Here is a 22,571-nt window from a genome sequence, read left to right as displayed (position 1 = left end):
CAAGCTGTCCTCCTGCCTCAGCCTCTCAAGTAGCTGGGACTACCGGTGTGCACCATGCTAATTTTTTAAATTCTGTTGAAGAGATGGGGTCTTGGTATGTTGCCCAGGCTGTTCTTGAACTCCTGGGCTCAAGCAGTCCTCCTGCCTCAGCCTCCCCAAGTGCTGGAATTATAGGCGTTGGCCACCAGGCCAGGCCTCGGGTTTTGTTTCTGAATTTGTCCTGAAGCTCTTGGTCCCACCCTCCTTTGGGGATGCTTTTTTAGTTACTGTGTGAGAACCCAACGGTTGGAGGAAAAATTAAGCATAGATTCAAATTAAAGGTTAGGAAGGGACCAGGCGTGGTGGTTCACACCTGTAATCCTAGGCACTTTGGGAGACTGAGGCGGGTGGATCACCTGAGGTCAGGAGTTCAAGACCAGCCTGGCCAACATGGTGAAACCCTGTCTCTACTAAAAATACAAAAATTAGCTGGGCGTGGTGGTGTGCACCTGTTGTCCCCGCTACTCAGGAGGCTGAGGCAGGAGAATTGCTTGAACCCAGGAGGCAGAGGTTGCAGTGAGTCGAGATTGCGCCATTGCACTCCACCTGGTGACAGAGTGAGACTCCGTTAAAAAAAAAAAGAAAAAAGGAAAGCAAATACCAATACCTCTTTTAACGAAGTAGCAAAGTTTTCAGGTAGCGTTTTTTAAAATTAATCTTTTGGCTAAAAAATGTATGCACCTGATAGGAGGTTCAGAAGGTGCAAAAGGACTCTCCGTGAAAGAAAGTCTTTCTCCCACTCCCGTTCCTGGGCCACCCAGTTCCCTGGTCGGACACATTCAGGCGTGTGTGTGTGTGTGTGTGTGTGTGTGTTGTGTGCACCCTTGTGTCACACAAATGTAAACTACTACAAAAATATCGACCGTATCTTTCCATCTCCATCCAAATAGAGTGCCCTCATTTTGCAGGGTTCTGGGCTCCACTGTTCAGATGTTCCGTTGTGTATTTAACCATCCCCATAGATCATGGGTATTTGCAGTTGGAAATACCGGGTATCGAGGGTATTGGTGGCAGCATTATTTATAGTAACGGAAGACTGAACGTCTGCACAGTGGGATGCTCAGGGAATTGCTAAGTGGGATTGTTGGGTGAAAAATGGAATGGTTTTAAGTTTTGAGAGAGTATCACCTAATCGCCTCCACACACTATCCACATGAGTATGCCCGTCCCCTGCCACTAACGTGGTGCGTTACCCAGCTAGTTTATCCTTACCCAGTGTGCTAGATTACAAATTATATCTCATTATGGTTCTTTTTTGTTTTGTTTTGATTTTTAGAGTTGGAGTCTCGCTCTGTCACTCAGGCGGGAGTGCAGTGGTGCAATCTCAGCTCACTGCAACCTCCACCTCAGCCTCCCGAGTAGCTGGGATTACAGACTTCTGCCACTACGACTGGTTAATTTTTTGTATTTTCAGTAGAGATGGGGTTTCACCATGTTGGCCAGGCTGATCTCGAACTCCCGACCTCAGGTGATCCACCTGCCTCAGCCTCCCAAATCGCTGGGGTTACAGAAGTGAGCCACTACACCAAGCCTCATTGTGGTTTTAACATACATTTCTCTTACCGTGAGGCAGGCTGAACATGTTCTCAAGCATGTGTCTTTTTAAATGTATACACACTTCTTTTAGTATGTAAACATTTTCCAAATGATTTCATTAACAGGTCATCTTGAGGAAACTTTGTAATTGGCATTTGTGATGTGTGAGTGATGAGGCTTGGGTTTGGGCCCCTCGCGCCTGCATCCCATGGCTGCGTTGAATATGTGACTCCCCTCGTCCCTTAGCAACCCAAGGGGGTAGTTGTTGCTTCCCCATCCGATAGCCAAGGCCCTGCTCCCCAGGCCGCTCACAGGACCTGCTCAGTCCGTTCTCGACTTCACTAAAGACTGCGCTGCCGTGGGCTCGGCCTGGACTCTGAAGTCTGAGTGCGTCATCATGGTTCGCAGAAGAAGGCTAGGCTTTGAGGGGTTTCTTCTTAACTGGAAGCCTTTTAAGTGCATCCCGATGCCTGCAGCGTATAAACGACTGCACCAGCCGCAGGCACCGAGGCAGCTTTGTGACCTCGCTACTGAGTCATCCTGGGGAACAGAGGATGTGAATCCCCCACCAGGGCAGCTGCAGCAAGAGGACCCTGAGGGGCCGGAGCATAGAGTGGAGAGCTTGAGAGCACCCGGCCACCCTGGCTGTGGCTCCAGCTGCTAGAGGAGAGAGAGGAGCTAGCTGTAGTGGTCCCAGCACTGTAGCGTACCCCGGCCACCGCCTTGCTGAAGACAGGCTCAGGCCCAGTCTTCAGCCCGTCCAGGTGGCCCTGATACCTCCCGCCAGCATCCTGGGGATGCAGAGCCTGGATGGCAAGGCCTGCCCCTAAGCATCATGACGACATCCCCGCGGCCTCTAAAGGAGTCCAGGAGGGACGCCTCAGGCCCTTGGCATTCTGCCTGGCCTTCTCTTTGTCCCTCCCTCCCTCCCTCCAGGAAAAAGCTAGTGCACTAAGAGCAAAGTTGGGCTCTGGGCCAGTGCCCTGATGCCCAGGACTGGGGGGTGACCCGTGTGGGGAGGGCCTGGCACGCGGGTGGAAGGGAAGGGGCCTCCCAGGACCCTTTCAGGGAAGGCGCTGCCTTTCTTGTCCTGGCCATGAGGAATGTGTATGGCAGTCAGCGAGCCTGCCTCTCAGGCCACAGTCTGCCGGGCTTCAGCTCCAACCCCTGCGGATGTCACCCTGGTGTCACAGCCGCACCACCCAATCACAACGCATCGAAGGCCACAGATCAGAGATAGCAGTGATTGGTTAACACAGGGTCAGGAGAAAAAGCACACCCCAAATCAGGCTGGAATGCAGGCTCAAGGGCCCACAGAGAACCCGGGGTCAGAAGGAGGCCATTTAGGTAAAGAGCCAGGAGGAGAAATCGTGCAGCGTCGAGCTTTGCTGATGGCAGGGAACGAAGGGTTGATCTGTGGAGGTAGGAGTGGGACTCTGAGGACAGGCGATGTGTCCTGGCCAGCCACGCAGCATGAGCCGTGTTTGACCATGAACTGCAGGACAAGCTGAACTGCCTGATATAACAGGGAATTGGGGCCAGCAGGCTGCTTGAAAGCCCCTCACTCTCCGGGTGTTGGCCCCCCACTCTCCGGATGTTGGCCCCTTGCTCTCCGGGTGTTGGGCCTTCTGCTCTCCAGATGTTGGGCCTTCCACTCTCTGCGTGTTGGCCCCTCGCTCTCTGGGTGTTGGGCCTTCTGCTTTCCAGGTGTTGGGCCCCCACTCTCCAGGTGGGCCTTCTGCTCTCCAGGTGTTGGGCCCCTGCTCTTTGGGTGTTGGGTCCCTCGCTCTCCGGGTGTTAGACCCCTCACTCTCCGGGTGTTGGGTCCCTCGCTCTCCGGGTGTTGGGCCCCTCGCTCTCCAGGTGTTAGACCCCTCGCTCTCCGGGTGTTGGGCCTTCTGCTCTCCAGGTGTTGGATCCCTCGCTCTCCGGGTGTTGGGTCCCTCGCTCTCCGGGTGTTAGACCCCCCATTCTCCAGGTGTTGGGCCTTCTGCTCTCCAGGTGTTGGGTCCCTGCTCTCCGGGTGTTGGGCCCCTCGCTCTCCGGGTGTTGGGCCCCTCGCTCTCCGGGTGTTGGGTCCCTCGCTCTCCGGGTGTTGGGTCCCTCGCTCTCCGGGTGTTGGGCCTTCTGCTTTCCAGGTGTTGGGCCCCCATTCTCCAGGTGTTGGGCCTTCTGCTCTCCAGGTGTTGGGTCCCTGCTCTCTGGGTGTTGGGCCCCTCGCTCTCCGGGTGTTGGGCCCCTCGCTCTCCAGGTGTTAGACCCCTCGCTCTCCGGGCGTTGGGCCCCTCGCTCTCCAGGCGTTAGACCCCTGCTCTCCGGGTGTTGGGTCCCTGCTCTCCGGGTGTTGGGCCCCTCGCTCTCCGGGTGTTGGGCCCCTCGCTCTCCAGGTGTTAGACCCCTCGCTCTCCGGGCGTTGGGCCCCTCGCTCTCCAGGCGTTAGACCCCTCGCTCTCCGGGCGTTGGGCCCCTGCTCTCCAGGTGTTGGGCCCCTGCTCTCCAGGCGTTGGGCCCCTCGCTCTCCAGGCGTTGGGCCCCTGCTCTCCGGGTGTTGGACCCCTCACTCTCCAGGTGTTGGGCCCCTGCTCTTCGGGTGTTGGGCCCCTCGCTCTCCGGGTGTTGGGCCCCTGCTCTCCGGGTGTTGGGCCACTGCTCTTCGGGTGTTGGGCCCCTCGCTCTCCGGGTGTTGGCCCCTCGCTCTCCGGGTGTTGGGCCCCTGCTCTCCGGGTGTTGGCCCCTCGCTCTCCGGGTGTTGGCCTCTCGCTCTCCGGGTGTTGGCCCCTCGCTCTTCGGGTGTTGGGCCCCTCCTTCTCCAGGTGTTGGGCTGAACTTCGGCCTTTCTCCATCAGGAGTGTTGATTTCCTCCAGACTTTTGCTGGTGTCCTTGTTCCTCTTGTGACCTCTTGCTGTTGGGTCGGGGTCTCCTTTGTTTTTCAAATGTGTCACTTGAACAGGGTGGTGCAGGTGGCCCTCACTCCAGGACCTGGCTGGTCTTGAGGCCACGGGACGTCACCAGCCCAGAGCAGCCCCATGACCCGTGCTCCCTGAGAGGGGACCTGCTTCCCTGGTCTCAGGCCCTGGTTGTGCCCCCACGGGCAGCAAAGCTCCCAGTGCCTCTGTGGACCACTTTTCATCACATGGGTGCTATGCTGGCCCAGGGTCCCCCATCTTGGAAGTCTCTGGACTCCCTGTCACCAGAGGGCCAGGGAGACACTCCCTGAATGAGGCTAACCCCGTCATCTGCAACCTCCACAGCAATGGGCAAAGCTGTGTCATTCAGAGAAAATCGAGATTTCCTAAGAAAAATACAACCCAGAGCTCCCTAAATATGGTGGGTGGGCACCGTGTTGGACAGGCCTGGCTTCTCCCTGTGGGCCCACTGGGCACACTCTCAGGCTGTACGATTCCAGCCATCTGTGGTCCGTCCTCACAAGGCGGTCAGAGGGGATGGACTATAAAATGTGAGTCAGAGCCTAAAGGTCCCTGCTCCACCTCCACAGTGGTGGTGTGTCCATGTGCCTAGGGCCTCCGCCTCCCACTTGCTCCCTCCTCCCCCAAGGCTGTCGTCTCCTGCCCCCTCTGGACACCTGTCCCTTCTATGCACAGGCCTTGGCGTCCCTGGGAATGGGCTTTCCTGTCCTTCTTTGGGACTCAGCCCCGGTGCCACCTCCACAGCAGGCAACCCTTGACCCTCCAGCCAGAGCGTGTCCCATCCCACCCTTGGTGAAGGTGGTGCCCAGATGCTGGATCCATCATAATCCCAGAACATTTGCCAGGGCTTGAGACAGCGGAGCCCCAGGCTGAGCAGTCCCCACTGTGCACCCCACTTCCTGGCAACAACCTGATGAGGCCAGCACTGTTCTCCCTATTTGGCAAATATGGAAACTGAGGCTTAGCAGGATCAAGGAATCTCATCCACAGCTGAGACTGGCTAAGTCCCAAGGTCAGGGCTATGGCCCGTCTGCTGCTCAGCTGCACATGGTGGACTCCCGGCGTCGTGCCTCAGCCCTGGCGAACTGCAAAGCCATCTGGGCTGGGCCCACTGAAGAAAGGCCAGGCTCAACTGGAGTTTAATCTTCACAAGGAATCCAGGGCAGTAAAGGGCTTGGGAAAGCCAGGAAGTGTAACGGGGCTCCTGGCAGATGGCAGTGGAGCTGAGCGCTATCCGGAGACCAAGAGGAGAGTCATACAACTGGGTCCCATTGGCACGTGCATTCCCAGAGGAGGAACTTTTGTAGTGGCGTCACACACATTCACATGCACACTCGTAAACACACTGTCACTCACATACTCTCATTCACACACAATCACATCCACACACATTTGCATGCATACATTCACACCCACCTTCATACACTCATTCACACACATTCACAATCACACATTCACACCCAATTTCATACACTCATTCACACTGTCACAATGCTTCACACACACATTCACACCCACCCTCGTACACACACTGTCACAGGCATTCACTCACATTTATACCCACCCTCATACACACTCATTCACACACCCATTCACACACAGACATCCACACGTTCACACACACTCCTTCACACTCAAACACATTCATACTCACCCTCGTACACACATTCAGTCACACACACATTCACACCCACCCTCATACACGCATTCACATTGTCACACACAGGTGTTTACACACACATTCACTCACACTCACACCCACCTTCATGCACAATTACACAGTCACACATGCTCATTCACTCACTCATACAACTGTCCACTCATACACACTATTTCATGCCCTCCCCCACACACATTCACTTACACACACATGCTCTCACACAGTCACACCCATATACACACACTCCCACATACGTACTCTCATTCCCACACACACCCGAACTCACACGTGTATGCACACACATACACCATACCCTCATTCCCACTCGGCCTCACTCAGGCTCGCACTTCCTTCCACTACCCTGGGACGAAAGTGCCATGGAAAGCAGCCTTGCCGTGTTCACAGCTGAGTGTCCTGTACCTAGACCAGCGCCTGGTGCTCAGCAGACCCTCAGTGAGCATTTGTGGAATGAAGGAATGAATGAGTGAATGAAGACCAAGCAGAGCCTGGATCCCCCGTCAGCTCTATGCTGCCACGCAGAGGCTTAAATGAGAGCAAAAGTAATATTGATAAGGAGCAGACAGCCATGTCGACATGACAGATATTTTGACATACAAAATGAAGACAGACATCCTGGAGGCTAAAATTCACAGGTGACATTGCCTGTAAAGGGATGAGGAGGGCTGAGGATCAGCCACACTGATTAGTGGGGATTCAGGCCAAGGCTCACAGCTGAAAGGCCCCACCTGCCATTATCCCCAGCCCTGAAGATCAGGACAAAGATGTTGTCGGCCGGAAACCTGGGTGGGCCAGAGCCAGGGTGTCACCCTAGTCTCTAGAAGGTGTCCTCTAGGGCCATGTGGTTTAATGGCATGCTCTTCTGTGATGCGGTGCTGTGGGCACCAGGGTCTTCCCCTTGGTATCATTCGTACCAGTTTTGTGAGTTAGGTTTGCTTGGAACTTGTGAGCTGTAACTGCTTGACATTTTCTTAGGAAACTTAAATTTAGCCACAGGAAAATGAATTCGTAACATCTCTGCAGCAGAGAAGCTTCCAGGAAACTGCTTGCCCGTGGTAGCCTCACTTCTGTGTAGGTGGAGGCTGGCCGACCTGGGCTCCGCCGGTCAGTGGGCTGTAGTTCTGCTGCTGCCAGGCCCGCCGCTGTGGTCTTGCTATGGCTGCTTTTTCGATAGATGAGGCAGATGTGATGGGACGGTCGCAGAGAGGCCACAGGCTCATCTCAGCATCTCATCTCTGACCGTCACTAGGTCAGGTGCAGACACTGGGGGCTGGGGGACCCTGGCTGCTGAGGGTGGTTCAGGGTCTGCAGTTGGCCGCTGGCCCTGGAGTGACATCAGTGTGAACTCTCTGTGGGGTGTTCCCAGCTTCCAGAGTCATCCGTTATTTTAGAGTGCTCTGCCAGGTGGGCGGGTGGGCAGAGCTTGCAGGGAAGCAGCAGTGAGAGCTCCCACAGGCAGGCATCAAATGCCCAGCAAGGCCCTGCGCTGCCCAGAGGTGGCAGCATCTCCGCTCTTGCAGCATCTAGCCATGTGACTTTGGGGATGCAACTTCACTTCTCTGTGTCTGCTTCCTTTTGGTAAAAGAAGAGCTTCTGTCTGTCCTTCCTGGGGCACCTGGGAGGATTCAGTGAAACAGCCTGCAAAGTCCCACCACTCCAGCGGCCACTGCGTTCAGGGAACAGATGCCTCCAACCCTGGAGCTCCTGCTGTCATGCCAAAGCCCTGAGCTCTGGGTCCGGGCTCTGTTGAGTGGGGAGACTGGAGGGCGGCCCTAAAAGGAGTGAGGCCTGGGGTGAGCGCGGCCCTGGGGAAGGGGCCAGAACCCCGCCCCCACCCCTACCCTCATGCCTACCCACTGCCATCCTCACTCCTGCCCTCACCCTCCCATCCCTACTCGTACCCTCACCCCCACCCCTACTGCCATCCCTAACTCCCACCCTTACCCCTGCCCTTACCCTCACCCCTGCTGCTACACCCACCTTCACCCCACCCCTACTCCCACCTGAACCCCCATCCCAAACCCTTACCATTACCCTTACCTTCACCCTACCCTCTCCCCACCCTACCCACCCCCCACTCTCACCTCTACCCCATCCTCACCCTACCCTCACCCTCACCCCCACCCTACCCTCATCTCTACCCCCCACCCTCATCCCCACCCTACCCTAACCCCTACCCCCACCCTCACCTCTACCCCCACCCTCACCCTACCTCACCCTCACCCCCACCCTGGGCTCCTCACTCGCTGTATTTCCATCATTCCTCTGTGGCCAAAACAAATTACCAGAAACCGGTGGCAGAGGTTGACAGGAATCGATTCTGCCACAGCCTGGGCAGGCAGTGCTCCCTCTGACGGCTCTGCAGAGGATCCTGCTGGCCCATTCCAGCTGCTGGTGGCTGCAGCAGTCCCATCTCCGCCCGCGCCTTCTCTGTGTGTCTGTGGCACATTGTCACATCTCCCTCAGTCTCTTTATAAAGACACCTGTCATCGGTTTAGGGCCCACCCTAACCCAGGTTGAACGCATGTTGAACTCCCTGACTCAACTACGTCTGCACAGACCCTTTTCCCAAATAAGGTCCATTCACAGGTTCTGGGGTTAGGATGCAGCTTCTGTGGGGCCACAGCTCAACCCACTATGCTGTCCCTTCTGGGAGGTGGCTGTGGGACCTGAACCTGCCCTAAGTCGAGGAATATCAGAGGGTGCCAGGAAGAGGAAGGTGGGTCATTGGGTTTCTTTGTAAACAAGGGAGGAAGGTGAGCCGGGATCTGCCGCCTGCCTTTGCAGAATGACCCAGGAGACACATAGCTGCTGTTAGTTCCTAGGTCAGCTATTCCGAGGCTCAGTTAAAGGCACCTCCAGAAAACTGATCATGTTATGGATTTCTTTCTATCTTTCAAAATGAAAATTGCCTTATTGGTTCCATTATAAAATCGGACCATGATATATGTTCATTGTTAAAATTTTCAGGTGATTCAGAAGGTAAAAAGTGTAAACACCCCCCAGATTCCACCCCGAGATGCCCGTGCTTGACGCTTCGGCCTGTTTCTTTTCTGGACATGGAGGAATGGGACTCCTCCCCACTGCCACACCCGGTGCATGGGCCAAGCCGCCGCTGGCAGCTGTGCGGGCTCTGTTGTGTGACTGACCTTTTTCTTTTTTCAGGTGGAGTCTCACTCTGTCACCTAGGCTGGAGTGCAGTGGCACAATCTCGGCTGATTGCAACCTCCGCCTCCTGGTTTCAAGTGATTCTCATGCCTCAGCCTCCCAAGCAGCTGGGATTATAGGCAGAAGTCACCAGGCCCAGCTAATTTTTGGATTTTCAGTAGAGACAGGGTTTTACCATGTTGGCCAGGCTGGTCTCGAACTCCTGACCTCAAGTGATCCACCCACCTCGGCCTCCCAAAGTGCTTGGATTACAGATGTGAGCCGCCGCGCCCAGCCTGCCCTCTCTTGCTTTTGCCTTGTTTCATATTTTGGTTCTCAGGCTGTCTCCAGTTGTTCTGTCACAGGGAGTAGCCTCTGTGTCTGTTCACCTGAGGGGCAGTGTGCCCCCTGGGAAGAGTGGCCTCACTGCCATATCTGGCCTTGGGTGTTACCAGCTGCCCCTGCAGTGGCATCCCAGGCCCTAGCAGCAGGTGTTTTTCCCTTTCAGCTCCCTGCAGAGCCTCCCTCTGCTCCTCTCTGTCTCAGCACGAGGCTAATACCTTTGTGGAAGGCCAGCTTCGGGCAGTAACTATGGGGTCTCCCTGCCACAGGCCATGTTCGAGCTGGTGACTTCCGAGGCATCCTACTATAAGAGCCTGAACCTACTTGTGTCCCACTTCATGGAGAACGAGAGGATGAGGAAGATCCTGCACCCGTCCGAGGCGCACATCCTCTTCTCCAATGTCCTGGACGTGCTGGCCGTCAGTGAGCGGTGAGGACGGGGGACAGCCACCTCCCTCAGGGCCCTTCTGCATGCCCGAGGCACGAATGCTCCACACTGGCTTCTCTACTTCCAGATGTTTGGAATTTTCCATAGTAAAATACAAATAAATGAAGACCTAAATCCAAATCTCACTGCCCCTCCTGGCAGGGTGGCCAATCGCGGCCCCCTGCCTACGTCCCTTCCCAGAAGCACCTGTGCCCCCCACGAAGCTCTGCACTAAGCATCCTGCTGGCCCCAGGTTAGACTGATGCTGAGTCCAGCTCTCTCATGCATCAAACCCATGGTTGGACAGGTTGAAACCAGGTAGGTCCACGGGAGTCTAGTGACAGGGACTGAGGGTGTCCATGTAAAACGCTCCTTACCCCAGCAGAAAGCCTTGGCCTAGTGCGTGCAGGGCCCCAGGCCTTGTGCGGGGTGCAGTCCTGGGTTCCCACGTCCTCTCCTCCTGAGTGTGTTTGCCGTGGCCGGTGGAAGTGGCTGTGGGAATGGGGACTGGGTGAAGCCCGGGCTGAGCTGCAGCAGAGGAAGAGGAGACAGAAGTCTGTTCACTGAATCCTGTGAAAGGAAACGAACCTGGCTGTGGCCCCAGGGCAGGCCATGGACTTTTGCAGCCAGAAGCCACGTGGGGCTCAGCTGGGACAGTGCCTGGTGTTCAGACGGGAACCCAGGCAGACCCCAGCGCAGCCCCGCTCCAAGCTATGGGGATCCGATGAGCGTCACATGTGGCTCCTGGAAGCGGTTCACTCTCCGTGGGCCTTCAAGTGGGTCCCTCCACCGCACTCACACCCACCCTTCCATTTGCAGCCCCCTCACCTCCTCATGGCAGCCCCATGGGGTGGATTTGGGAGGTGATGGCTGACTGGGGCCTGAATGGCCTGTGAGACCCCCGGGCTTCTGCCTCGGCACTTTTTTTTTTTTTTTGAGATGGAGTTTCGCCCTTGTTGCCCAGGCTGGAGTGCAATGGCGCCATCTCAGTCACGGCAACCTCCACCTCCTAGGTTCAAGCTATTCTCCTGTCTCAACCTCCTGAGCAGTTGGGATTACAGGCATCCGCCACCACGCCCAGCTAATTTTTGTATTTTTAGTAGAGACAGGGTTTCACCATGTTGGCCAGGCTGGTCTCGAACTCCTGACCTCAGGTGATGCACTCACCTCAGCTTCCTGAAGTGTTGGGATTACAGGCGTGAGCCACTACGCCCAGCCCTGCTGCAGCACCTCTGACTTATGTATGTATTTGTATTTTACTGCGGAAAATTCCAAACATGCAGAGGTAGATGCCCATGTGCACTGGTCACCAGCGTCAGAAAAGATCAGCCCAGGGGCCAGTCCTCGCCCTCCAGGGGATCTTTCTGAAGCAGATCCCCAGGGTCATCTATTTTATCCTCAAACACATCAGCACATAGCTGAAAGATAAGGTCTCAGTGCTACCAGTGCCCTCAGCCCCGTGAAAACACAGTCATTCTTCAAGATGACCAAACACACCGCCAGTGCTCTGTGCCCCGCCAACAGATCTTGTCGGCCTGTACACTCACCGTGCACACCGGTGTGTCCAAGCCAGGCCTGCACGCTGCTCTTGGCGAGACAACTGCTGACCCTACCCCAGCACCCTCCAGCCGGGGCACCCTCCACCCAAGCCGTTGCCTCTCGCAGGTTCCTCCTGGAGCTGGAGCACCGGATGGAGGAGAACATCGTCATCTCCGACGTGTGTGACATCGTGTACCATTACGCGGCCGACCACTTCTCCGTCTACATCACCTACGTCAGCAACCAGACCTACCAGGAGCGGACCTACAAGCAGCTGCTGTGAGTGTGCCCGGCCAGGGAATCAGGGCCAGGGGGCGGCACCCGGGCAGCCACACCAGTGCTGGCCCAAGCTCCTTCTACAGTGCGCCTCACGGTCCTTCACCTCTGTGTTCCCAAGGTCCACGTGGGCCACAGGACTCTGCCAGGCTGGTGGCAGTATCCCAACACAGCATGTTCCAGGGGGTTCTGGTGTCACTAGAGAAGCATTAGCGCAGTCAGACCCCCAGAAAATCAGCACAGCACCCACTGGACCTGGATCCAATGGCCAAGCAGAGCTCCGTGCCGTTAGAGAAGGGAGCGTGAGGTCAAGTGGCCAATTCAAAGCCCAGGACATCAGAGACTGGGTCTGTACTAGTGACGAGGGCAGGAACAGGTGGGAAGGAGTCTCGGTGGGGCTCATCCGGCAGCGTCTGGCCATTTATTGCTAATCTGCCCGTTCCGTAAACTTTCTCTGAGGTTTAGTTGACAAGGTAGTTTTCCAGCCAGTGTGCCTCTTCTGAATCCTCCGCACTGAGGTTCCCTGCTTCAGCGACTGGGGTCAGCCAAGAAGGCCATGCTGGCTCCTCGCAGAAGTGCCGAGGGACTTTTCCAGTCACGGCGTCTGCACATTGCACTCCACTGGCCTTTCCACCAAGCCGTGGGGTTCATGGTGCAGATTTCGAGCTTGGGTCTTTGGGCATTTGGATGTTTTAACAGTTGGCATAGGGAAATTGGAATTGGAGGGAATCTGGAGGCTAGTTTTGAGGATAAACGTTGAGAAGGCCAGCATGCAGCAGAAAGCATTCACAGCGCCCGAGAGCCCGCCCTGCCATGTGAGCGCAGACACTGAGTGACAGGCATGGGGCCAGGCTCACCTCCAGCTCTCCCGCCCTCGTCAGCGTCAGCACTGTGGCCTGGCCCACTGCTGAGCCCACCTGTCAGAAGCGGCACAGGCTGTCCTGGCAGCGTCTCCGGCCTGCTGCCCGTTCCTGTCACCACGCGGGTTTACCGGTTTACCTTGCCACAGTTTCCCGCTGGGTAAAATCATCTCACTGTGTGTCTCCCCCACACAACATACTGTGCTGATTCTTCAAGGCCAGGCATGTGGAGCCACTACTGTGATTTCACTTGTACATGAACAGTCTGTTTTCCTTTTGACCAAAAGAAATCAACGTGTTTCCTGCACCCATGGGTCGTCTGGATCCCAGGAGTTTGTGGATGGGGAGGAGGAGTCCCCAGTTCATGCCTCCTGCAGCCCAGAGACCTACTCCACATGTGTGTGTCCCCAGCCAGGAGAAGGCGGCTTTTCGGGAGCTGATTGCGCAGCTAGAGCTCGACCCCAAGTGCAAGGGGCTGCCCTTCTCCTCCTTCCTCATCCTACCTTTCCAGAGGATCACACGCCTCAAGCTGCTGGTCCAGGTACAGCCTCCTCCCCCTGACCCACAGGCGGGGCTCCCAGCCTTTCCTGTGTTCATTCTGGGGCCCTGTCGGCTTTCTAGGGCTTTCTAGGTCTATCGGTTCAACAGATACTAACTAAGCTCCTCCCATGTGCACCAAGCATGTTTCTGGGCAGTGAGGATACAGCCCCTGCTTCCAGGGAGCCCCACGCAGAGAGGAGAGACCGACCCACACACAGCCAGGAAGCCCGTGGGGACAGTGAAATGGGCCGGCACCACAGGGGTGGCTGGCTGGCTGGCCACTGCCAGTTGCAGGGGTTGGGACAGGTCAGGAAAGATGAGTGACATGTAAGCTGAGATCTGGCTGACAGGAGGAGCTGGTGGGACTGGGTGGAGGAAAGAGCGTTCTCAGCTGAGGGAACCACTGGTGCAAAGGCCCTGGGACTGCAAGGTTCACGGGCAGAAAGGCCAGCAGCGAGCTCGGAAATGTGATGGGGACAGGAGTGGGTGTGGGGATGGAGACAGAGGCAGGACCGGGGCCTGAGCTGCACGGAAGACATTGGGCCCTGTCCTCAGTGTGGCAGGAGTCCCCTGATTGGACCCACTTTTAGGAGCTGGCCCTGGCTGCTCCGGAGGGTGACGGAAATGGGGAAGGAGTTCCACAGCCAGTGGGGCTGGGTCAGGAAGTGGGGGCCCAGCGGGGATGTTGGGGAATTGAAATCAGCGACTTGCTGAGAGAGAAGAAGCGAGAGTGACCCCTCGGCCTTTACCTTGAGCAATTTGGGGGTGTGCGGCTGTGGCTGAGATGGGGAGGACTTGGGGCAGGGAGGGCTCAGAGTTCAGGGCAGGATGAGCTGAGTTTGAGGGGACTTTGGACAGTTCAGCATAAGGGGTCAGAGTTAAAGGGAGAGGTCAGGCAGGCGCCGTTGGCATCAAGGTGGCATTTAATCAAAGAGGCCACCAAGGAAGGAGAGAGAAAGGGCCTGAGACCAAACTCAGGGACACAGCCAGGACTGGGAAGGAACGACCGTGAAGGAGGAGGAAATCCACAGAGCTGGAGCCATGGGAGCCTGGGGAGGATGGGGCTTCTGGAAGAGGGAGGCTCCAGCCAGGCCCCTCGAGGCAGGACCGAGACCCCCTCTGCCTAACAGGTGCTGGGGCCCTGTCTACTGATGCCCTGGGCAGAGGGAGCCATTGGCAGCTGGGTCAATGAAGTGGATGGTGTGGAATACAGCTGTGGCCCTGAGGGGCATGAGCTGAGGGGGATCTGGGAGCCACAGGTAGCAGAGGTCAGAGGTCAGACAGGTGAGAGGCCAAAGACCTAGGGGCAGCTACTCCAGAAGGGGCAGAATTACAGAGGCCAGGCCCGATCTGGGAGGAAAAGGCCTGGGAGCATGAGGCCAAGGAAGCAGGTGTGGGAAGAAACCCCAGCCTGGGGCGAACGGGAGATACCAACACGAGGGCACAGCCGGGATGCAACCCCACGCCGTGATGAACCCAGTTCCATGGGAAATACCTTTTCAACTTGGAAAAAGTGAAACAGAAGACAGTAACGTTTCCCAATTACGCAGAGAAAAAAAAATTTAGGACATTTTATAGGAAAAGTACATATATGGAGATATTAAAATCTTAGTTTCTATAAGATGAAAAACAAAAATAAGATTAAAACTGATAGGAATCCGGGTGCAGTGGCTCACGCCTGTAATCCCAGCACTTCGGGAGGCTGAGGCGGGCAGATCACCTGAGGTCGGGAGTTTGAGACCAGCCTGACCAATATGGTGAAACCCCATTTAAAAAAAAAAATAATAATAAATAAATAAATAAAATCGATAGAAGTGGGGTGATTAGATAATGGTGGAATGGGGATGGGATAGGGTGGGCGCTCCGGGAAGGGCCCAGAGAAAGGGGTGGTGGGTTGGGGGCCATTCCGGAGAGAACGGTGAGTCCCCACATCAGGTAGCATGCTGGGACACACTGAGGAGGCTGGCACGACAGGCTAAGGAACACATACTGCCCTGCGCTTGAGGCCACAGTGCCACCTGGTCAGATGCAGCTTTTATTCCTGGGAGAAAAGATGGCACCTGGATTGTGCTGTTGAGCAGGGATTTGGAAGTAGGGGGACAGTTAGTGACAGGTGTGGTGACCACATACAGGGAGGAAGAAGCAGGGAGATGGCTGTGAGTCTCACAGGTCTCTGGGTTGGCTGCTAGGCAGAGGCAGGCGGGTGACCACAAGGTAGGCCTGGGCTGCTGTCAGGGGTGGCACCTAGTGCCACCATGGCACCTGGCAGCTGGGACAGGTTGTTGGTACTCAGATGCACCCAGCCTACTTACAGGACAAAAGCCAGTCAGAAAACATGAGCAGGGCAAGGATTGCTAGGAGGGAACCATGTAAAGTTTATAGAGCAATGCCAAGATTGTAACTTACAGGTGAAAGCAGTATGGGCATGATTTTTCGTTAATTGAAGAAAATTGAACAATTGGAGAAAAGACTCTTTCTTACACTTTCATGGATAAGACCAAAGTTAGCAAAGCCCTGGGGCCAAAAGACGGTCCCAGGGGGGAGAGGGAAGCCCGTGGTCCCCCTACCCCTGTCCCATAAGCATTTAGCTCCCCTTGGGGACAGTGCTGACCCTGACTGAGCACAACGGTTCCCACTGCTGGATGCCTCACCTGCGGGCTCTTGCCCTCCATTCATCAGATGGAGGCTGTGTGTGTGCACACCTATGTATGCATGCGTCTGTGCACACGTTGTGTATGGATGCCTGTGTGTCTAAGTGAGTGTGTGGGCATGCAGGTAGACATACATGTGTGCACATGCATGCATGTATGCATGTGTATGCGTGTATGGCTCTGTGCATGTGTGTGCAGTGTGCTTGAAGTATGCATTACATGTGTGTGCACGCACTGCAGCAAGGGACTCAACTGGTGCAGTAGGGAGGCTGCCACGGTCAAGGTGGGAAATGGGAGGAGAGGTCAGAAAAGATGAAAGTAACGCAGCCTTTCCCTGTGCGCAGAACATCCTGAAGAGGGTAGAAGAGAGCTCTGAGCGGGAGTGCACTGCCTTGGACGCTCACAAGGAGCTGGAAATGGTGAGTCTCGCCTCCTCTTGTGAGGTGTCCCAATCCACTGCTTTCCTCATCCAGGCGCACCTTCCCGGCCCTGCTCCCTGCGTCCGTGTGTCTTTTTAGAAAATGCAAATTCATTTTAAAATTCACTTTTGTAGGCCAGTCGCAGTGGCTCTCGCCTATAATCCCAGCACTTTGGGAGGCCAAGGCAGGTGGATCACTTGAGGTCAGGAGTTCGAGACCAGCCTGGCCAACGTGGTGAAACCCCGCCTCTGCTAAGAAAATACAAAAATTAGCTGGGCATGGTGGTGTATGCCTATAATCCCAGCTACTTGGGAGGTTGAGGCAGAAGAATCGCTTGAACCTGGGAGGCAGAGTTGAAGTGAGCCAAGATTGCGCCACTGCATTCTAGCCCGGGCGACAGAGCAAGACTCTGTCTCCAAAAAAAATAAAAATAAAAAGATAAAAAATAAAATTTGCTTTTGCAATTCAGAAGAGTCACTGGAGCTTAAAAAAAGCATCAGGTGTGGCTTGGGTAGAGCCTGCTTCACCCTGCTTCCCTGCTCCAGCCTTACATACCCACCCTCTGTCTGTTACTGTGCCTGGCATGAATGTCGGGACAGCAACGTGGCCCTCAGGACACTTCACCAGTGTGGAGCGCTGTGGTCATGCACAGGCACTGATTCCTCTCATCAGCCACCTGGTGTCGTTCTGTGCAGGCATCTGGGGCCCACACAGACCCCAGGCTTGTCTTTGCCTGTTTCTCCATGTCAGAAGCAGTCTCTCCTCCCTCCTGCGAGGCTCATCAAGGTGGTTCCCCCTCTCCCTGTGCCCTGACGCAGCCCTTTGCTCCAAACCCATCCCTCCATGCCACTCTCCCGGTCCTTGGAGTTTGGTCACCCCTTTGCATCTCGGTGAGAGGATTCACTGGCACTGCCCGAGTGCAAGGACCCTTTCTCTGGACCATCTCCTGATCCTCAGAGAGAGATGGCTTCTCCTGAGGTTTGGAGCAGAGCAGGGGTTTTGCAGGAAGGGCCATCGAGTACGTTTCAGTCCTCAGAAGCTCTGCTGCGTTTGGCTCCTGGCCTCAGCTGGAGCTAAGAGCCGGCTTTTGGCAGCTGTGGTGGGGAACCTCCATTGAGCCTGTGATGCCATCATGGTGGAGAGCAAGGCGAGGGATGTCTATTCCACTTCTTTGTCACTCTAGTAAAAAGAATATCACTTTCAGTGGGCATCTGACAGCCATTCTCAGCCACATGGAGACATGAGGACTTCCTACCCTAATGCAGTCGGTTCCCACCTCAGGCCTCTTCCCCTGTCCCTTCCCAGACCAGTTAGCACCACAGTTCCTCTGGCAGTTACACGCTGTGCCTAGTGGGGAAGGCTGGAGCCTGAAGCAGGGCAGCTGGGGGCATCGTGGCCTGTGAGGCGGGCAGCGTCTCCAGGGGCCACGCCCACCTCTGGAAACACAGCTTCCCTTTTATTTACCGGATGTGAGTTCATTCCAGCCCCCACCTGACAGCGGCCACACGGGGCCACCATGGCCTGTGAAAGGCCCATGTGCCCCAGAAGCGTGTCCCGGAGGTCAGCCCTGGGCCAGGGGTGCATTCTCTATTGTTTTAAGTTCTTTTCTGCCTTCATCTTCATTTTCCTTATAATGAAAGGTATACTCTGTTTCTAATAGCTTGCTTTTTAAAAATAAAAGTTTATTTTCTTTGATTTATAAAATAATTATACTCAATACCAGAAAACTCAGAAAATGCTAGTAAGTAAAAAGAAAACAGTAAACTTCTCCAGCCACCTCACCCTCCCTGCTGACATGCTGCAGCTTGTCCCAAACAGACACCTGTGCACACACACCTGCACAGCACACTCACAGGGCACATGCTGCATGTACACAGCTCCCACATATCATACACAGTACACACTGCACATACAGCACATGCTTATCACACAGTACACACTGCATATACACATAGCAGGTACTTATCACACACAGTACACATGGCACATACACAGTACACACTGCATATGTCACACACTGTACACACTGTACATGCAGCACACATCACACACAGTACACATGGCACATACACATCACAGTACATGCTGCACATACAGCATACACCACACATAGTACACATGGCACATACACATCACACAGTACACACTGCACATACATGTCACACACAGTACACACACAGCACATAGTACACATGGCACATATACATCACACAGTACACATGGCACACAGAACACACTGCACATATAGCACACACAGTACACATGGCACATGCACATCACACAGTACACACTGCACATACAGCATATACTTATCACACAGTACACACTGCACATACATGTCACAGTACACACACAGCACACAGTACACATGGTGCATACACATCACACAGTACACACTGCACATACAGCATATACTTATCACACAGTACACACTGCACATACATGTCACAGTACACACACAGCACACAGTACACATGGCACATGCACATCACACAGTACACACTGCACATACAGCATATACTTATCACACAGTACACACTGCACATACATGTCACAGTACACACACAGCACACAGTACACATGGTGCATACACATCACACAGTACACACTGCAATACAGCACATGCTTATCACACAGTAAAAATGACACATACACATCACACAGTACACAGTGCACATACAGCACGTGCTTATCATACACAGTACACACAGCACATACACGGCCCATACCTATCATACACAGTACACACTGCACATGCTTACACACAGTACACACTGTACATACACATAGCACGTACTTATCCTACATGGCACACACGTGGCACATATCACATGCGTACACACAGTGCACACACACATTGCACATAGGCACACCACACGACACTGCACACACAGCACATGCTGCATAAGCACGGCACACACAGCACACACACCACTGTATTCTTTGCAAAAAGGGCTTGTGGCTTAGAAGCAGCTTTGCTCCACATTCGAGTGCATGTGGCGTCCCTGCCTCGCTCCTGGATTTCTGTTCTTGCATATATGCATAGTTCATAATTATTTTAGTCAAATGCGATGATGGCCGTTGGGGCTGATGATCACGTTTCTCATTCTAGACAACATTGCAGGGAGCTCCCTGCTCACACTTCTCTGGGCACAGTGCTCATTGATGTGCCCTGACCAAGAGCCTGTGGCAAGCCTGGTCCTGTGCCAGGCCCCATGTGTCAGTATGGAATTTTCTTTCTTCAGAATGAGTCCTCAGGAGTTCCAGGAAGTGTGAAATTGTTAGGTCCCTTGGGGCCTGGGCTGCCTCCCAGGAGGGTGTGGGGAGAACAGCCCAGAGCCTTGCTGGTCCGTCTGGCCTGCAGAGGAGGAGAAATGGTTCATGCCTGTGTTTTCTGGACTTTGCTTCCTACCAAAGGCAAGACAACTTTCTCCACTGGGACTAACAGGTTTTCCCACTTGCCTTTGTCCCACAAGGCACTAGAAAGAGGAGCTCCAGCCCAATAGAGACTGGCCGGCTGGCCTCAGCTGTGGGCACAGAGCCTGGTCACATGGCCACTCAGCCCTTTCTGGGGCCTGACCCAGCAGGAAGAAGGGGCTGGGACAGCTGGCTGTGGTGGCCTGATGTGTCCTCCTTCTCGTCCCAGGTGGTGAAGGCGTGCAACGAGGGTGTCAGGAAAATGAGCCGCACAGAGCAGATGATCAGCATTCAGAAGAAGATGGAGTTCAAGATCAAGGTGAACCGGAGGGACTGGTGTGAGCCTGTGCCCCGAGCCCCGAGATCACTGGGCCTGGCTGGCCTTGCTTAGGTCCTTGGTCACTGGCCATGCTTAGGTCACCCCGGCCCCCTGACCTCCCGCTGAAGCCACCCTGCCTGCTGCCAGGCATCAAACACCATCACGGTGACCCAGACCTGTCTCCTGAGAGACAGGAGTGCGGGGCTGGTGTGCAGCCAGAGGGATGAGGGTGAGGATCCCGCTCTCACCTGCCGGCTGCGTGGTCTTGAGCAGTCAGTTTACATGGAGGGTGTGGTGGGGGCTACTCCAGGGATTCTCAAACCGGGAGGCTCTGGCAGTTACCAACCTCCCTGAAAGGTTACAGAAAAATTCAGGTACTCGTGGGCCCCTAAGGGCCCCTGTGGCCTGAGTTTCTGGGAACTTGGGCACATCAGCACACTGTGCCCACAGAGGGTCCCTGAGGTCAGGCTTGGTTTGGGAGCTGAGCCCCACTCAAGGAGGCAGAGGTGGTCTTCTGGGCTTCCCGTGTTGCTGGGTGCCAGGTGCCTGCCCTGAGCCATCCAGCCGCAGGCCTGGTCTTGCCCCGTGAGTCCCACTCTTTCCTCTCCACTGTGAACTCAGCCCCTTCTCTGATTCTGCATCCAACAGGTGGAGCTTGGTGGGGGCAATGATGACAGATACCAGCCGCCACACCCACAGGCACACACGGTGTCCACACAGCAGTGCACACGCACACACACGTCAACAGCAATGCACACGCACATACACTTTGAAGCTCACATGGGGGTGCATGGAACACAGTCCACACACAGAGATACAAGTCCACATGCACAAAAGCACACGCAAAACACACTCATGCCCACAGGGGTGCACATTCACACACACACACACACACACACAGCCCTGCCATCTCTCTGTATCTGTCCAGAACTCCACCATTCCCCCCGACTTGTGCCTCATCTGTCGGGGCCCTGGGCAGGGGTCAGGGAATGTAACAGATGCAGCACCGGGGGCGTGTCCTGGAGAGGGACATTGTGGGCATGGCCCGCTTAACGCCCTCTCTCCGCTGCAGTCGGTGCCCATCATCTCCCACTCGCGCTGGCTGTTGAAGCAGGGTGAGCTGCAGCAGATGTCGGGCCCCAAGACCTCCCGGACCCTGCGGACTAAGAAGCTCTTCCACGAAATTTACCTTTTCCTGTTCAACGACCTGCTGGTGATCTGCCGGCAGATTCCGGGGTGAGTCGGGGCCCAGGGCACCAGGCACTCTGCTGGGCAGAGGAACATGTTAGGCATTGGGTCTCATTGTGGCCTGGGGGTATCAGGGATCGGGACAGAGCTTGGGCTTTTGGGTCACATTTAAAGGACTGTTCTGCTGTGGCCCAGGTTTGGGCCTTTAGCCAAGGTTGTTTCACTTCCCTGAGCCTCAGTTTCCTCTCCCGTAAATCGGGGGTTTTACTCCTATGGCAGTGAAGGGCCCAGCATCTGATACATAGCGAGTGCTCAGCAGGGCAGCCATGGTGGGGTCATCAGCGTTGGCAGGACCATGGTGCTGTCCATTGTCAGCACCTGGGATGGGTCACCCTTTCGGGGTGCGGGAGACAGGCATTCAGGTGGGAGCTTCAGAAGGAGGTGAAGATTGGCCAGCGCTGTGGAGCCAGGCTCGCTGGCCTGGCGAGTGTGGCTCTCCTGGGACCCCCACAAGCCGCCTTGGGGCTGACATGACTGCCCGTCTCCCCGATCTCCAGAGACAAGTACCAGGTATTTGACTCAGCCCCTCGGGGCCTGCTACGCGTGGAGGAGCTGGAGGACCAAGGCCAGACGCTGGCCAACGTGTTCATCCTGCGGCTGCTGGAGAACGCGGATGACCGGGAGGCCACCTACATGCTAAAGGCATCCTCTCAGTGAGTGTCTTGCCACCACATGCCCGGCGCCACCCGTGGCACCTTTCGGTGTGGCCTTGATGCCTATGGGTCTGTCTCAGGTGGAACAAGGCACCACACACACCCCTCGTGGGGCTGACCTGGCCATCCTTCCCACCCAGACCCTGTGGCAATACTTTCTGTGAGGTCTCTGGGGGTGGCTACAGTTTCCTGTGTGTATGGCGTGTGTGCGTGCGCTTGCATGCGTGTGTGTTCCCTTGGGGCTTCAGACTCCAGGCGAGTCCCTCTTTTCGGATGGGCTGTTTTAGAACCCTTGAGTCAGGCTGAGTAGAGAACTACTGTCCTCCTCCTCCCTGCCTGCCCACTTCTGTGGTCTTGAGCTCATCTCTTCAGCTCTCTGAGCAGCTGGGACCCCCAAGAGGGATAAGCAAGCTAAGTGTGGGGAGAGATGTTCTGTAGGCCCTGAGCCTGGAACTCCCTCGTGGCCTGCTGAGCTGAGGCTCCACTCTCCTCCTGCCGAGGCTCCGAAGCTGCCCCTCACTCACAACTCGCCAGATAGCCTCCCCTGCCCAG

General features: G+C 55.5%; 1 protein-coding gene across 1 annotated transcript in view; it reads left to right on the top strand.

Moving 5' to 3' along the window:
* Positions 1 to 22,571, top strand: part of LOC100403559 (ephexin-1) — a 48,780-nt gene that overhangs the window by 22,562 nt on the left and 3,647 nt on the right. The window contains exons 4-10 of the mRNA XM_002749908.7: positions 9,940 to 10,100; positions 11,763 to 11,915; positions 13,184 to 13,313; positions 16,308 to 16,382; positions 20,029 to 20,118; positions 21,191 to 21,354; positions 21,864 to 22,019. Coding sequence (XP_002749954.1) covers positions 9,940 to 10,100; positions 11,763 to 11,915; positions 13,184 to 13,313; positions 16,308 to 16,382; positions 20,029 to 20,118; positions 21,191 to 21,354; positions 21,864 to 22,019 — 929 coding nt within the window. The remainder of the gene's footprint in view (positions 1 to 9,939; positions 10,101 to 11,762; positions 11,916 to 13,183; positions 13,314 to 16,307; positions 16,383 to 20,028; positions 20,119 to 21,190; positions 21,355 to 21,863; positions 22,020 to 22,571) is intronic.

Source organism: Callithrix jacchus, chromosome 6, assembly GCF_049354715.1.
Source record: "Callithrix jacchus isolate 240 chromosome 6, calJac240_pri, whole genome shotgun sequence".
Classification (NCBI taxonomy): Eukaryota; Metazoa; Chordata; class Mammalia; order Primates; family Cebidae; genus Callithrix; species Callithrix jacchus.
Note: the sequence above shows the minus strand (reverse complement) of the source record. Positions and strands in the feature narration are given on the sequence as shown.